The sequence below is a fragment of the Oncorhynchus gorbuscha genome, linkage group LG18 (genome assembly GCF_021184085.1).
Source record: "Oncorhynchus gorbuscha isolate QuinsamMale2020 ecotype Even-year linkage group LG18, OgorEven_v1.0, whole genome shotgun sequence".
NCBI classification, from domain to species: Eukaryota; Metazoa; Chordata; class Actinopteri; order Salmoniformes; family Salmonidae; genus Oncorhynchus; species Oncorhynchus gorbuscha.
In genome coordinates, this window is record NC_060190.1 from 20,584,812 (window position 1) to 20,602,255 (window position 17,444).

The window sequence follows — 17,444 nt, forward strand, 5'->3', positions numbered from 1 at the left end:
GCAGATCCCAGCCTATGGAATAAAAGTGGGGCTTTTACTGCTCAATCTAATTCTTTCGGATAAAAAATGGACATACTGAGCGCATTCTGTGGTCCTTTAACGGTTGGGTCGTGAACCGTTAATGGTAGGGTCACACTATTCATCAGGGTTCAATCAAGTCTTTTGGGAATGCAATTTCCACAAACACTTTGTACTTACTCAACGGTATACAGTAGGCTAATTGCAGATAAGGTAAATACAACAATGTAATGAACTAGCTCAATTCTGGTTCAAATCTTTTCATGTCTCCAGAAACTTGAGTTGAATTCCCCCTATTTTACAAGGAAATAGAAATTCATAAAGCTTACACACTTGACACACTTTAATCATGGTAATTTAGGTATTACAAATGATTCATGAATGGTTTATGAATGTGTTCTTTGTTGTGTAAGGTGTGACCAGTTGTAATACCATCTAACATGCCTGGCGATTACTGTATGTGCTGTAGTACAGTTGAAGTCAGAAGTTTACATACACTTAGGTTGGAGTCATCTAAACTGTTTTTTCAAATGTCTTGTTAACAAACTATAGTTTTGGCAAGTCGGTTAGGACATCTACTTTGTGCATGACACCAGTAATTGTTCCAACAATTGTTTACAGGCAGATTATTTCACTTATCACTGTATCACAATTCCAGTGGGTCAGAAGTTTACATGCACTAAGTTGACTGTGTCTTTAAACAGTTTGGAAAATTCCAAAAAATTATGTCATGGCTTTAGAAGCTTCTGATAGGCTAATTGACATCATTTGAGTCAATTGGAGGTGTACCTGTGGATGTATGTCAAGGCCTACCTTCAAACTCAGTCCCTCTTTGCTTGACATCATGGGAAAATCAAAAGAAATCAGCAGACCTCCACAAGTCTGGTTCATCCTTGGAAGCAATTTCCAAATGCCTGAAAGTACAACGTTCATCTGTACAAATAATTGTACGCAAGTATAAACAACATGGGACGACACAGCCGTCATACCGCTCAGGAAGGAGACACATTCTGTCTTCTAGAGATTAACGTACTTTGGTGCGAAAAGTGCAAATCAATCCCAGAACAAGAGCAAAGGACCTTGTGAAGATGCTGGAGGAAACAGGTACACAAGTAACTATATCCACCGTGAAACGAGTCCTATATCGACATAACCTTAAAGGCCGCTCAGCAAGGAAGAAGCCAATGCTCCAAAACTGCCATAAAAAAGCTAGACTACCATTTGCAACTGCATATGGGGACAAAGATCGTACTTTTTTGAGAAATGTCCTCTGGTCTGATGAAACAAAAATAAAACTGTTACGCCATGATGACCATCGTTATGTTTGGAGGGAAAAGGGGGAAGCTTGCAAGCCGAAGAGCATCATCCCAACCGTGAAGCACTGGGGTGGCAGCATCATGTGTGGGGGTGCTTTGCTGCAGGAGGGACTGGTGCACTTCACAAAATATATGGCATCATGAGGTAGGAAAATTATGTGGATATATTGAAGCAACATCTCAAGACATCAGTTAAAGCTTGGTCGCAAATGGGTCTTCCAAATGGACAATGATCCCAAATATACCTTCAAAGTGTTGTCCTTAAGCCATTTTGCCACAAAAGCCAAGTTGTTGGAGTGGCCATCACAAAGCCCTGACTTCAATCCCATAGAAAATGTGTGGGCAGAACTGAAAAAAATGTGTGCGAGCAAGGAAGCCTACCTTCCTGACTCAGTTATACCAGCTCTGTCAGGAGGAATGAGCCAAAATTCACCCAACTTATTGTGGGAAGCTTGTGGAAGGCTACCCAAAACGTTTGACCCAAGTTAAACAATTTAAAGGCAATGCTACCAAATACTAATTTAGTGTATGTAAACTTGTGACCCACTGGGAATGTGATGAAAGAAATCAAATCTGAAATAATTCATTCTCACTATTATTATTCTGACATTTCACATTCATAAAATAAAGTGGTCATCTTAATTTACCTAAAACAAGGAATTTTTACGAGGATTAAATGTCAGGAATTTTGAAAAACTGAGTTTAAATGTATTTGGCTAAGGTGTATGTAAACTTCCAACTTCAAATATATATCAGTGGTCACTCCGGTCCTGAAGATGTATTGAGTTTGCAGGCTTTTGTTCCAGCCCAGCAATAACACAGTTGATAGCACTTAGCCTACACACTTCAATCAGCTCTTCGGTCTGGGCTGAGATTAGCTGAATCAGGTGTGTTAATGATGGGCAGGAACAAATCTCTTCACATTCAGTTACTCTTCGGGAGGAGTGTTTGGATCCAATGCTATATGAAAAACAATCTTTTCAATCAAACACAGTCACTGGTTTTCCCCGGATAACTTTAAAAACATATTTCCTCTAGAGCTGCAACTTTAACAAAAGTCTCAAAGCAAATGTACTCGAACTCATGTACTCAACAAAGTAAAGTTTACAGTGGGATCAAAGAATCTCAACAGCTTTTCATTTGAAACGTGCGTTCCTCCACCATAATATTGTGAAATATATTGGATAGTGTTTTTGACTTATCCGGAAAACTTTGAAACTGTTCTTTTTTAATCTAATGGGGGCTCTTTGTGCAATGAACTGTGAACTTGTCCCTCAGGCAGGGACGTCTACCGGAAAGTGCAGGGTAGGGATAACCCTGTCCCCGCCACCATTATCAGCATTGCAGGTATACATCCTCCCTTTGTACTCTCCATCCTCCCCTCACTTCTCTATCGCCTCGCTCTCCTCTATCCTCCCTCTCACCATCCATGTGCCGGTGTTTTGTCAAAGGCTGTACATACGCCACTGTGTGACTCACGAGTTCTCTGTCACGGTCGTCTCAATACTGCCTCCGGCTGGAAATCTCTGCGAAATAACAGTCTGCTATTTTATTTCCAGTGTCACTCTGAAAGAACACCCTTTCTCCATCAGCTCCGTATGTCTCTGCTTCTGCTTCGGTGACTAGCTTTGGGCCAGTCAAATGGCTAGATTGTCACAGCAAAGCTAATAGTCAGTATCATGCAGCTATTGCACATTTGCCTCTTTCACACACCTTTGTGGCTTCTCCTACCACAGATCGTTTATGTAGCCTGTGAATGCGCATTCTTCCTCGTCCTCACTTTACCATTGCTCAGTTAGCATAAACAGAGCACAAGAAGGTACACTGCAACAGTAACCTGGACTCAAGTGACATTTTCACACTTATGAGCCTCTCTAAACATAGCCAAGCTGAACTGTTATGCTCTGGCCAGGTTATGCATCCACCACAGTAGCTGGAACTGTGCTAGAAAGGATTATGGGAAAATTAAATATCCAAGGCAGCATAGTATTTAGCACAATATTTTGAAAAGTGTAAAGGTTTTCAAGAGCAAGTGTTGAACAGTCAACAGCTACCTTGACCACTCACAGAAACACAGGAATGGCCTCTTATGGGTATCGTCCTTGTCATGGCCGCTAACCACCCAAATGTGTTCTCTCGTCCCTTCCTCTTCCTTTCTCCATCTCTATCTTTCTCCCCCTCTCTCCCTCAGAGGAAGGGGACGAGGAAGCTCTCTCCAAGAAGGAGGAGGAGGAACGGCGCATCGCTGAGATGGGCCGGCCTACCCTCGGGGAGCACGTCAAACTGGAAGTTGTCATCGAGGAGTCGTATGAGTTCAAGGTACGAGACCACACTTCCGCTTTGGTCTGTTTCTGAGGCGCTCTATTTTACTAGATTAATGACTACCTTTTGGTTTCTTAGAAGTTTCCTGGTTACTAAAATGTTCCCCTGATTTTAGTTTTAGTGACACAAAAAGCAATGTACAGTGTAGATAATCATTGCAATATCTAAAACGCTGTGAAATATATTTGGATTAACCCAAAAGATTGTATTTTCAACTCGTGAAGCTGACGTACAAAACTAAAACACAAAATAAGCAAAAACGGAACTTCAAGAGGGGAAGCATAGCATACCGCACAAAGAACTGATCTACCGCGTACCAGACTTGCTTTCAATGAGAATGACGGATCATTAACTCTCATTTATATCTGAAATCTGCCGTGTCGCGCAAAAACCTGCAAATTGTACCTTTAATAACAGTAAATCACAGCTTTGATAGGACCGTAAAACAACTAGAGGACTATAAAACCACCCACTCCACCACCTGGAAAGGGAGTAAGACAATCAGCTGCACTTGAGATTGTATTTACCATTACTTACAGTAAGTCATACCTCTGTCTTAAGTGGTATCTCCCATCTTGTCAATCCAAAAGGTGCACTGATACTGTAAGTTCCATATTCCACATGAAAGAGACCAGGATGAACATTTCAGGTTTTGAGCATTAAAAATGTCTTTGTAGTTTGGGGTAGTTTTAGGGGTAGGAGTCAGGGTATGTTTTGAGGTTGATATAGTGGATGTGAAATGGTTTAGCTCACAGTCTGCCCTGATAAATCAAACTGGTTTGTCTTTATTGTACTTTATAGATTTGTACATCATGTTCACCGCCAAGGTGTATTCACTGGGCATGTATCTGTGTTTGTGGAATGCTAAATAAGCAGGATTGAGGATTAATAGACTGAAATATTATCTTCTGGTGCCCCACAGAACACAGTGGATAAGCTGATTAAGAAGACCAACTTGGCTCTATTGATTGGAACCAATAGCTGGAGGCAGCAGTTTATGGAAGCTATCACAGTCAGCTCCGGTAAGCAGATAAATCAACCAATCATTTCATTGGCAGCCTATAGAGCTTTTTTTAGAAAATTGTTTGTAACAAATTGCCTAACCAACAAACCAGGCCTAAACCCCAAAAGAGCAAGCCACAACTAGAGTGGCAGGGGAAAACTCCCTAGGTCTAGGAAGTGCAGGGTAGCCTCTTAAACATAACACCACCATGCGTCCCAAATGGCATCATATTCCCTTTATAGTGCACTACTTTTTGACCAAGGCCTATAGGGCTCTGTTGAAAAGTAGTGTACTATAGGGAGTAGGTTGCCATTTGGGACGCAACCTACATTCTGATTCTTGGACAACAATACGGGATTATGTATTCAGAGCTAGATCAAATCTTGTCCAAAAGATGTTATTTTCCTTTCATATCACATTTGTCTTAATTGGCTACACAATCACCCTAGCCACAATGCCATCCGAAGCACATTCCAATGCACTGTTGATTTATCAGCGGAGCAGCGCCGAAGCACAACGAACTCATCAAGCAACACATACTCACACACACACACACAAACTCACACACACACACACACACACACACACACACACACACACACACACACACACACACACACACACACACACACACACACACACACACACACACACACACACACACACACACACACACACACACACACACACACACACACACACACACACACACACACAATCACATATACACACATCTCACACACACACAAAGTTCCACTGAGAGCCTGAGTGAAGAAGACAAAGCTTGTTAGACATGGGGGTGCACTCCAGAGGAGATTCCTCCAGGGCTAGTAATGCGATCATTAAAAAGTCCATGTAGTGAATTAGTCTGCTCGTGGGGTTCTGAACTACATGTGTGTGTGTGTGTGGCCGTGTGTTTGTGGCCATGTCCAGAATCAGGCTTTCCTACTACTTACTTAAACTGCATATTGTGTGCTAGTACCACATACTGTTTAGAAAATAAACAAATTCAGTAAGCAACACATATCAGCATACTAGGCTCCTGAGAATGCATCATGTAATGAGCAATCACGTTTATTCCTGCCTTTCGTTCTTTTTGGTACAGCACGTCCCCTCAGCTGATTATCAGCTGAAGATTATCTTCCTCAAAAGTGTACGGTGAATTCTACTAGCTGACAAGCTGAAATTAGTATGGCATCCTGCCATTTAAAGCATCCAAACATTTTGAAATGTCACATACTATAAAACACACACGCCCCCACGCATGCATAGAAACAAGCATTGAAACAGGTATTGAAATGCAGGCCTATGTCTTGAGACATACTCATGGACACGACATGTATTGTATTAGCAAAAATACACACAAACACAGACACACACACATTAACACACAAAATGTGACCATTTCCTGCTCCCATGCAGAGAAACGCATTCAGATGGATTTTGCCCATCAGCTATTTTAAGCCACGCTGTCAGTCACCCTAATGAACTCTCCCATGGCTTCAATGAGTAGAGATGTGGCTCACTGTCCCGACTTGATGTGATAAGAGGCTTCATTATTTGTGTAATGTGGAAATTCAGCGTTAGTGGGGCTAACGCTACTAGGACTGCCTGAACGTCTGTGTTTTAATTTAGAATGGACTAGTGGTGGCTAGTTTCTCCTGGTCCACTCACAGTTTAAGACTTGTTTACTTACATTGCAGAGAAACGTAACATTGTAGCAGAGGTTTTAAACATGTTAAATGTTGAAATTCAACTACGAAACTGGGGTTACAACACATCTGTCCTCCCCTCGAAATGTCTCAGGCGATGATGATGAGGACGAGTGCGGCGAGGAGAAGCTGCCCTCCTGCTTTGATTACGTCATGCACTTCCTCACCGTCTTCTGGAAGCTCCTGTTTGCCTTTGTGCCGCCCACCGACTACTGGAACGGCTGGGCCTGCTTCGTGGTCTCCATCAGTATGATTGGCCTGCTCACCGCCTTCATTGGAGACCTGGCCTCCCACTTTGGCTGTACCGTGGGCCTCAAGGACTCCGTGACTGCCGTGGTGTTTGTGGCGCTCGGGACGTCTGTGCCAGGTGTGTTCCATACATGCCACAATACACACAGACATGTATACACACACGGTGGGTCTTATTAGGACTCTGTCACCGATCTAGTGTTTGCGGCGTTGGGACGCCAGGTTAGTAACATACACCATCTAACTCTGAACTCTCATGACAGGGTTTTATCACAATTAGGCATTGTCACTCCTAAAAGCAGTGCTTTGTATGAAGTGTTCTTGAGTAGTACACTATGTCATATCTCTTGTCATGCATGGACATCTAATTTTGGATCCATGTCACCCTACCTCCATTCACAATTCTTATTTTTCTTCCTTTCCCTTTCTCTTTATCTCTCTCTCACTCCCCCAGACACGTTTGCCAGCAAGGTAGCTGCAATCCAGGACCAGTACGCCGACGCCTCCATCGGCAACGTAACAGGCAGCAATGCCGTCAACGTCTTCTTGGGGATCGGCGTGGCCTGGTCCATCGCCGCCATCTACCACAATTCCAAGGGAAATGACTTCCGGGTGGATCCGGGCACCCTGGCCTTCTCCGTCACCCTATTCACCATCTTCGCCTTTGTCGCCGTGGCCGTGCTGATGTACCGGCGCCGGCCTGAGATTGGGGGCGAGCTGGGTGGGCCCCGGGGCCCCAAAATCGCGACCACCTGTCTCTTCTTCAGCCTGTGGCTCATGTACATCGTATTCTCCTCCCTGGAAGCTTATTGCCACATCAAGGGCTTCTAACTTCTCTATAAAGGATCTGAAAGCAAGATTCAAAAAGCAATATTTAAAAGATCTTTGAAAGCTTTAGCTTCTAGAGTCTTCAAAAGCTTCAGAAAGATCTTCGAAAGCTTCTTAGTCTTTGAAAGCTTCTAAAAGGTCTTTATAAAGCTATTCAAAAGTATTTGAAAGCTTCTAAAATGAAATTGAAAGATTGAAAAAAATAATAATAATTATCGCTTTCATCCAAGACCTCTGAACTATGTACGATTAAATCCAAGGGTTTTGGAGGCATTGGCGTGTCACATCCAAGGTCTCCTACACCATTGACTACCACGTCCCGTTGTCCTAAATCTAACATCCATGACTTCCAATGCTTTAGCCATCTACTGCCACATCCAAGACATGTGAAGAATCCACTACTACAACTAAAGGCCTCTAAACCAACACCAGCAGGATGGTGGCCCAAAGAAATTCAAACGTGAAAACGTTTTTCTAACTATTAATTTAGTGTTTGTCCTCTAGCTCCTTCAATCCTGTTGTTGCAGCTTTATTTTAAATGGAAGCTCTCTGTTGACTTTCATTGGATCAAGACTCCTAAGGCTGTGTATCCACAAATGTAATTTCAGATGAAGCAAAAAACTTGCTTGTTTGGTTATACAGAACTTCAAAGCTATGCCTAAAAGTGCTGCTGGCTGGCGTCCACGATTTCGATTCAGTGCCCCCCCCCCCCCCAAACAAAAAAATACACTAGACAAATATGTCATAATATTCCTGTAACACAGAAATGTGAGTGGTTGTTTAAATGCGAAGGGCATATGGATGATAAATACATAGTTACCGAGGTAAATACCTAAATGAGACTATAACTCCTGTTATGTCTTCACAGTACAGTTGCAGTCATGACTGCATCTCCAATACTTCATACACTAAAGAAACCTTTCCTTACTAGAAGAATGTCTTGATATAAAATGTCACTAATGCACATGTTATATATTTTTAGGAATTCCCCATGAAACATTTATCAGCGACAATACTATTACACTAGACAAGTCAATAAATTATGAATTAGAGGTGTGTAACGGGATTCTTCTGTCAAAGGAGAGGAGGACCAAAATGCAGCGCGGTTGAAATTCATGTTTGTTTTTAATAAGAAAACTATACATGAATAAACTACCAAAAAACCAAACGTGTAAACCCCAAACAGTCCCATGTGACACTAACACTGACACAGGAGACAATCACCCACAAAACCCAACACCAAACAGGTTACCTAAATATGGTTCCCAATCAGAGACAATGACTAACACCTGCCTCTGATTGAGAACCATATCAGGCCAAACGCAGAAACAGACAAACTAGACACACAACATAGAATGCCCACTCAGATCACACCCTGACCAAACAAAACACAAAAACATACAAAGCAAACTATGGTCAGGGTGTGACAGTGAAATAAGCACTAAGGCTTTGTGAAATGTATTTACTGTATATCCTATAATGTCTTCTATGATCTTTCTTTTAATTGTGTTAAACATATTTCATTCAGTCGGCTTTGTCTGCTAACAGACCATTTTTACAATGAAGAGATTGTGAGAATGTTATATAGTGGAGACAAGTGTAAAAGATGAGAATATCACAGAATAATACACAGAGATGTTTTGTCAAAAGGGGATCTGAATTTTCACTAAAATACATTTAACACAATTTACTAATTAAATCTCATTGTAAAACAAAAACTAAACAATGTAAATTGAAATCAAGTTTTATCAACAGAAAATATATAATTGGAAGGAATGAGCTTAGATATCTTTCAGTGAAAGCTTTTTGAAAATGTTTTTAGGAAAATGAATCAACCTTTTCTAGCGTGGTTAGTTGAGTTGAAGCTCTTTTGATTCTTATCAGACCTCTTATGACAATAATTATATCATAAGACAAGGATACAGTATGGATCTTCCAAATTTGGGTGAATAGGACTTCCATCGTAGTAAGACGATAAAGTCCAGAAAATGTATAATATGCCTTGGATGGGCAACTTCCTTGGATAGGCTTGCGGACCAATATATAAAAATAAATAAATCAATTCTTAGGAGCTTCGTTGGAGTCTCAATTTACAGTTGAGAGTTAGAATAATAGGATACACAAGGTGCAATTTCGAAATTTGGTTGTGCATCAGCCTCCACCCTATGGCAAAATTGGTAGAATTGCATGAAATTAGCTGTAAAACTGCAAATATTTCTCTCCGCCCCATGGCAAAATTAGTAGAACTGCATTAAATTAGTTGTAAAATAAAAAAATATTCTCTCCGCCCTGTTGCAAAATGTGTGGAATTGCAGCAAACTTGCTTTAAAACGGCAAAATTTCTCTACACCCCATGGCAACGTGTAGAATTGCAGGAAATTAACTTAAAAACTTTAAATGTTTCTCTTCGCTATCACGAGGGGTTCGCTAAAATGTTTTGTTCACGGGAGGGGGGGGGGGGGTGGTATTGATGTGGGTACGCAGACCCACGAGCTACTGCAGTCCCTCATGATGAGGTCCATTGCTCATCCCTGTAGTAAGCTATCAAGATCTCCAAGACAGAGACTGCCAATCCCTTTATATATTTGATGTCCCTAGCATCTTTCATTTAGTCTGTTAACTACTGCAGGTGACAGAGAAAACAACAAAAACTCTACAGTTGTGCTTCTTTCATAGAAAAGTCAAGAATTTCTTGTGTGTCAAGTTTAGTCATACATTGTTGTTGATTCTTTGTCCAGGTGTGCGGCGATGTTCACTTTAGCACTGTGGTGAGCATAGTGTGCTAGTGTTGTCTATACCTCGTGTTGTCTATGTCTGAATAATCCTCAATGTTGGATTATCAATGTGCTACTTGTAAACTATATGCATGAGTGTAAACATAACTGTATATAATAAGCCGGAGTTATCATTAGCATTAGGGGACACATTTTGACAATGAGTAGTAATGGATTTGGGTTCATTAAGTTTGTTTTTGTGTGTCTGCTCCTGGAACAATGTCATCTGAAAGACTACACTCTTTAAAGTAATGTGAACAAATCATTTTCTTATTTGTATGAAAGGCAATATCTCATACTCTTGTGTTGATGATAGTTATTCGTACTGTCCAAAACGACATTGCTCTGCTTGAGTTCGCTGATGTCAAGTTTGAGGAAAAGACGAAGCAGTACTTTGTCTGTGTTATCTTTTTTTTGTATATAGTGTACAGTGTTGTCAAAGTGAGGTAGTTGGCCTCAATGTTGAAAATATAAGATTCAAGCTATTTATTTTCCTACCCTTTGGGGACACAAGAATAGCTAATGTTACCTTCCAGGGGAGCTGCGTTTTTGAATGGACTTTCACCCCTCTTTTCCTCTATAGTTCTGAATGAGTCTGGGTGGTTCTCAAGGTCCTTGAAAAGGCATTTATATCCTTTCTTGCAATGGAAGTTGTCTTGTCATCATTCAGGGGCCAAAACGGATACTACATACATACTACAGAGTGAATTCAGCCAAACCTAAAAAAGAAGTATCACTTTATCAGTATTGTGTGAATGCATGTAACTTCTTGCACAGTTTTGACTGGTATAAACAAAACAAAAGGAATCGAGCCCAATTTGTTTTCTCTCACATTAAGCACATTGATTCACTATTAGGACAGCTGATGCGTAAAAAATAGCCATATTATAGCATCTGTTTATTTCACCTTTCTCATTGTTCCTATTATTGATGTCACACACATTGACAATATTTGATTGATTCACTCTTCCTCAGCTTGTCACAAGCCTAGGCCCACCTCTAGACTCGTTGTTTTATGTATTAACATTGGTCATGTATACTGTATAGCCTGGTCCCCTTCTGTAACTGTGCTGTAAGCCAACTTTCTATTCTGTCCTTGTCAAGCTACACATACACTATATATACATATGGAAACCCCTTCAAATTAGTGGATTCGGGTATTTCAGCAAACACCAGTTCCTGACAGGTGTATTAAATCGATCACAAAGCCATAGACAAACATTGGCAGTAGAATGGCCTTACTGAAGAGCTCAGTGACTTTCAACATGGCACCGTCATAGGATGCCGACTTTACAGCAAGTCAGTTAATCAAATTTCTGCCCTGCAAGTGCTGCCCCGCTCAATTGTACGTGCTATTATTGTGAAGTGGAAACATGTAGGTGCAACAACGGCTCAGCCGCGAAGTGGTAGGCCACACAAGCTCACAGAACGGGACCGCCGAGTGCTGAAGTGTGCAGCGTGTGAAAATCGTCTGTCCTCTGTTGCAACACTCACTACCGAGTTCCAAACTGCCTCTGGAGGCAGTGTCAAGATCTTCATGAAATGGGTTTCCATGGCCGAGCAGTCGCACACAAGCTTAAGATCACCATGGTCAATTTCAAGCGTCTGCTGGAGTGGTGTAAAGCTCATCGCCATTGGACTCTGGAGCAGTGGAAATGCGTTCTTTGGAGTGATGAATCACCCTTCACCCTTCACCATCTGGTAGTCTGACAGATGAATCTGGGTTTGGCAGATGCCAGGAGAACACCATCTGCCCCAATGTATAGTGCCAACTGTAAAGTTTGGTGGAGGAGGAATAATGGTCTAGGGCTTTTTTCGTGATTCGGGCTAGGCCCCTTAATTCCAGTGAAGGGAAATGTTGACACTACAGCATACAATGACATTCTAGACAATTCTGTGCTTTCCACTTTGTATACTGTATAGCCTGGTCCCCTTCTGTAACTGTGGCAACAGTTTGGGGAAGGAACTTTCCTGTTTCACATGACAATGCCTCCGTGCACAAAGCGAGGTCCATATAGAAATATTTTGTCGAGATCGGTGTGGAAGAACTTGACTGGCATGCACAGAGCCCTGACCTCAACCCCACCGAACCTTTGGGATGAATTGAAACGCAGACTGCGAGCCAGGCCTAAATGCCCCACATCAGTGCCCAACCTCACTAATGTTATTGTGGCTGAATGGAAGCAAGTCCCCGCAGCAATGTTCCAGCATCTAGTGTAAAGCCTTCCTAGCAGAATGGAGGCTGTTATAGCAGCAAAGGGGGGACCAACTGTATTTTAATGCCCATGATTTTGGAATGAGATGTTCGACGAGCAGGTGTCCACATACCTTTGGTCATGTAGTGTACATCCTGTATGACAAGGAACGAACACAGAGAGGAGTTGGCAAAAGCGTAAACAGACTGGACCACCAGGCTAGGTAATAAGAGCACCATATTTCTCTCAGAATGCTTGTTCTAGGTTTCATTGAGTGTTTTATTTCATTTATCAGGGTTTTTGTTTTAAATGTATGTTTGCTGTTAAAAATGTATTTGAATGTCATGATTTTTCTTTCATTGTGCACGAAAAACAGGAGGGACGTACACAATCTGTAATGTGTACCAAGGCTGAATTAGTTCTGTCGCAGAAAATAAAAGTTTTGAAACCTAGCTTTATTCAGAGAAATCAGTAGAGTTGTTATTGGTATGTACATGATTGTGTATGACGTTAGGAGTTGGGTATTTGGTCAAATAGATGTTTCTGATAAACAGAAAGTTGTCTCCCCCTTCTGGTACATTTAGCTGATACTGTATTGACAAAACCTGCAACGTCACTTCCTAGACAAGCGCTCAAACTGCACATGCAATGTTTTTTTAAACTCCTTCATGTAGCAAGATGGTGACACGCTGAAATGACACTTCTTGATCTTTAAATGTGCCACTGAGCATTCTCATAGGAAACAATGGGGTGACGTCATCGATGGCTTCGTTGTTTAGTCTGTGGGTTAAACAGTTGATCTATGCACATGAGGCATTTATAGGTTATATTCTTCAAGAGTCAATGGCTTTATATTATTAATTTAAAAGTCCACAAATGGAAGTAGCAGTTGCAGATTGCCCAGCTGATGGAAAGGGTGGGAAACAGAGGCCAGGAGTGAATCCAGCCAGAGAGGAAGAGGTTTTACTCAGCCCAAAATCTCTCCATGAAGATAAGCCCACGAAGTGAGGTCAATGAGAGTGTCAAATTTAGTCAACAAAAAAATGTAATTGCTAATTTTCTATGTGAGGCTTATTTGATCGAAAATGAGTTTCGTAATGGTTAGGTTGTTAGGAATGCACTGATATGGATGCAAATGGCATTTCGGCAACTTTGAAAAAAACAACTTTATGTTGGAGTTGTGCCTGTTGTCATAAAGATAGATAGAGGACGTATCATGGATATAACCTGTTTTAGCATGGACACTGCAATGGAGAGCTTCCACGATTTTAAAGTAGCCAACTGGGTGGGGATTCTTATGAGTTGGGACAATTGACTACTTTAAAATGGAGCCTTAATGGCGCTGCCCATGCTGTCACAGACGCTATGATGGCACAGATACAAATATGAGTCCTCAATCTCTATGGCCTGTTGTTCACACGCATATCTGCCCTCTCATTGGCTAGAATGGTCCCACCTGATCTCGCTTTCTCCCATCTTTGAAGACATCTATTTCCATTGTTAGAGCGATCACACGACTATCTTGTCAATATGATACACAATCTTTGATCCAACCGGAGAACAACTTTCCCCTCTCATTGAAGCCATGGAAGTTCATGGCCAACTGCGGTACTGTTAGCAGAAAACAGGATCCCCCATTATAGTAAATAGAAAAATGGCAATCTTTCTGTAAATATTTTTTTCATGGTAACAATAATTGTTTCAAATAAACCAGGTGTATGTCCTTCAACTGAGTATTTTAAAATCGCACACAGAATAAGTTATAAAGCTAATATAAAAACATTTGGCCTTCAACTTGAGTTACTCAATGAAAAAAAATATATATATTATTTGTATATAATTGAAGGCGGCGCAGAGGTTAAGGGCGCTGTACTGCAGCACCAGCTGTGCAACCAGAGACTCTGGGTTTGCACCCAGGCTCTGTCGTAACCGGCAGGTCCGTGGGGCGACGCACAACTGGCCTAGCGTCGTCCGGGTTAGTGAGGGTTTGGCCAGTAGGGATATCCTTGTTTTATCGTGCACCAGCGACTCCTGTGGCGGGCCGGGCGCAGTGCGCACTAACCAAGGTTGCCAGGTGCACGGTGTTTCCTCCGACACATTGGTGCGGCTGGCTTCCAGGTTGGATGCGTGCTGTGTTAAGAAGCAGTGCGGCTTGGTTGGGTTGTGTATCGGAGGACGCATGACTTTCAACCTCCGTCTCTCCCGAACCTGTACGGGAGTTGTAGCGATGAGACAAGATAGTAACTACTAACAATTGGATACCACGAAATTGGGGAGAAAAAAGGGGTAAAAATTCAACAACAACAACAAAAAAAAAATATAAATATAATTGATGGTCCATGGACTAAGGAGTAACGTTAGCCCGAACAGGAACGTAGGACAGGGGACTGACAAGCAAAGGTGTGGAGGATAGAGGCCCAGGTCCTGAAGTAGCCCGTGGAGGACAGGGGACTAACTGATGCAGCTGTGGACCGGAGGCTGGTAGAGCAGGACGAAAGGTGCCAACGAGAGGCAGGTCTGTCTCCAGCACTGGAACTGTCAGGTCCTGAAATTCCACAAGCTCCACAAAGCCCATCCTCCCCTTGGACATCAGAATCTCCAGCTCCTTGTAATCCTGCAGCACCAAACCAGTCAGATCAAAGAGGTACTCCAAAGCCATCAGCTCCCCTAAAGAAAGAAAACTGCAGAAATATATGAGAATAGACCGGATGGAATGGAATAATTCTATAAAAACATTTCACAAAGAGAAATGTGTTGCTGTTTGTTTTAAATATATAAGCTGCATTAGATTATTAATTACATAAAATTTATATTGCCATTACCAGTATTTGCGTGTAACGGTGTTCCAACTGATGAACTTCCTACTGCACAAAATGTGGGCAATATAGCTGTACCTGCCAGAGCTTCCTGGGCATCCAGAGCAGCAGAGGACCGGAAAAGTACCTCTCCATCTCTACTGAGCTGCAGATGGTGGTGGAGGGCGGTCCCACCACATTTTGTCAACCCTGGCAACGTCCATCTCTGGAATCCCATTCCCCGACCACCTGAACAATGCCTTGGACACCCACTTATGGTCCACATCAGGCAAAATGCATTGCTATCCCTTGGGAAGGCATGTGTCTCTCCCTGAAATCAAAAGACAACAACATCCCCACACGAGAAATAATGTATTGATGATAAATTCCCCAAAGAATAGGTCATCATATCACATGAGACATACTGTGTAGGCCTAGTATATCATTTAAAATGCAATCACTATCACTATAAATACTTCAAATACAGGCTGGAAGGGCTGAAAAGTGGAACTTCATTTAATTAGATCAAGAGACAATCCTTTGTTTTACTTATCTACTACCTCCATAAACTAAAGATCATCATTAATGAAAATAATAACTCCAGATTAGTATGAAAATAGTGGGGTTAACAGACTATTTTGATGGTCAGTGTCGTGTGGAAAGACGGACCAAGGCACAGTGTGATTAAAGTTCCACACCTTTTAATAAAGTGAAACTTCCAAACAAAACAAACAACAAACAACGAACAACGTGACATCAGTGGTGCTACATGCACATACACAAAACAATATCCCACAACACAGGTGGGAGAAAGGGCTTCCTAAATCTGATCCCCAATTGGAGGCAATGATTACCAGCTGCCTCTAATTGGGAACCAGACAAAATCAAAAACATAGAAAAACAATGATTAGAACACCCCCGTAGTCACACTCTGCCCTAAACACCATAGAGAACCAAGGGGTCTCTATGGTCAGGGCGTGACAGTCAGAGTCATCTAAACGTTAAACCGGCTTTCTGTGATCATGTTTTAATGTTTCATATTTTTTTCATGTTTTTCATTATTAGCCATTTAACCCACTTTAGCAGTCATTGTAGAACAAAGTGCTCATTCTACTAGCAGTAAGTGGTGGTAGAGCTGCAAGCATTTTATGATGCTACATTTGCCTCTGACATTAAGGGTGATGTGTGTGAGTTATCTCTGGTGGGAATGGTTAATGACATCTTTGAACGTCAATTTGCACGAGAGTTTTGATATACGTTCATCATGATCCACAACACCTCATAGCACAGCAACCTCGAAATACTAATATAAAAATATCATTTTATTTCTTCAAACATGCATGCAACATTGTGTAAAAACATAATACATTTAATTACCCACACAAATCTCTAAAAACGAAGCCATGTCAAGTTGATGCAAGAATTTACCATTCTATAGTTGAGAAAAAATAGTAGGAAATTGGAATAAATTAAAACTTCTTAAGGATAGGTGTCCTGCCATCAGGACAACTTCCAGTGAAACTGGAGGGCGCGTAATTCAAATAAATTTGAATAGTTATTATAGCGGTTGAACATTTAGGTACATAAGTGTCTGAAACCTTCAATTCTTGTTAATCTAACTGCACTGTCCGATTTACAGTAGCTATTACAGCGAAAACATGCCATGCGATTGTTTGAGGACGGCCCCCCACATCAAAATATTTTTCCACCGGCACAGGTTTCATACATTCCCATATAAAGAGTAAATATTCACTTACTTTATGAAAATCTTCCTCTGATTTGTCATCCAAAGGGTCCCAGCGATAACATGTAGTTAGATAAAAATATTTTTTTTATATCCCAAAAAGTCTGTTTAGTTGACGCCATCGATTTGAGTAATCCACTCGTTCAACTTGCAGAGAAAGGAATCCGAAAATCTATCTCATAAACTTTGTTTCAACAAGTCAAAATATGTTTATCTTTACCCATCAGACACCCTAAAATGTAATCAAACTATAATATTTAATACGGAAAGAAGTATGTTCAATAGGAAAATGATTTTCATAGGTGCTCAACTCCATCATGACGCGGATTGACACAGATTTTCAAGACTGTCCTCATACAAAAACTGTTATTTCTTATTCGTTTTTGAAGTTACAAGCCTGAAACCTTGAACATAGACCGCTGCCACCATGTGGAAGCCATATGAATTGCATCCAGGGAGTTATTTTACAATATGAGCTTTCTCTTGCA

The 17,444-nt window shown here is 41.4% G+C and overlaps 1 protein-coding gene across 7 annotated transcripts in view; it reads left to right on the top strand.

Moving 5' to 3' along the window:
- The window catches only part of slc8a1a (solute carrier family 8 member 1a), a 47,556-nt gene extending 38,801 nt beyond the window's left edge, over nucleotides 1–8,755 (top strand). For all 7 annotated transcript variants that reach the window (XM_046310904.1, XM_046310909.1, XM_046310910.1 and 4 more), the window contains 5 exons: nucleotides 2,613–2,681; nucleotides 3,526–3,653; nucleotides 4,579–4,678; nucleotides 6,466–6,738; nucleotides 7,075–8,755. In XM_046310904.1, the coding sequence (XP_046166860.1) occupies nucleotides 2,613–2,681; nucleotides 3,526–3,653; nucleotides 4,579–4,678; nucleotides 6,466–6,738; nucleotides 7,075–7,451 (947 nt within the window). In that variant the 3' untranslated portion in view covers nucleotides 7,452–8,755. The remainder of the gene's footprint in view (nucleotides 1–2,612; nucleotides 2,682–3,525; nucleotides 3,654–4,578; nucleotides 4,679–6,465; nucleotides 6,739–7,074) is intronic.
- Nucleotides 8,756–17,444: the final 8,689 nt, after the last annotated feature.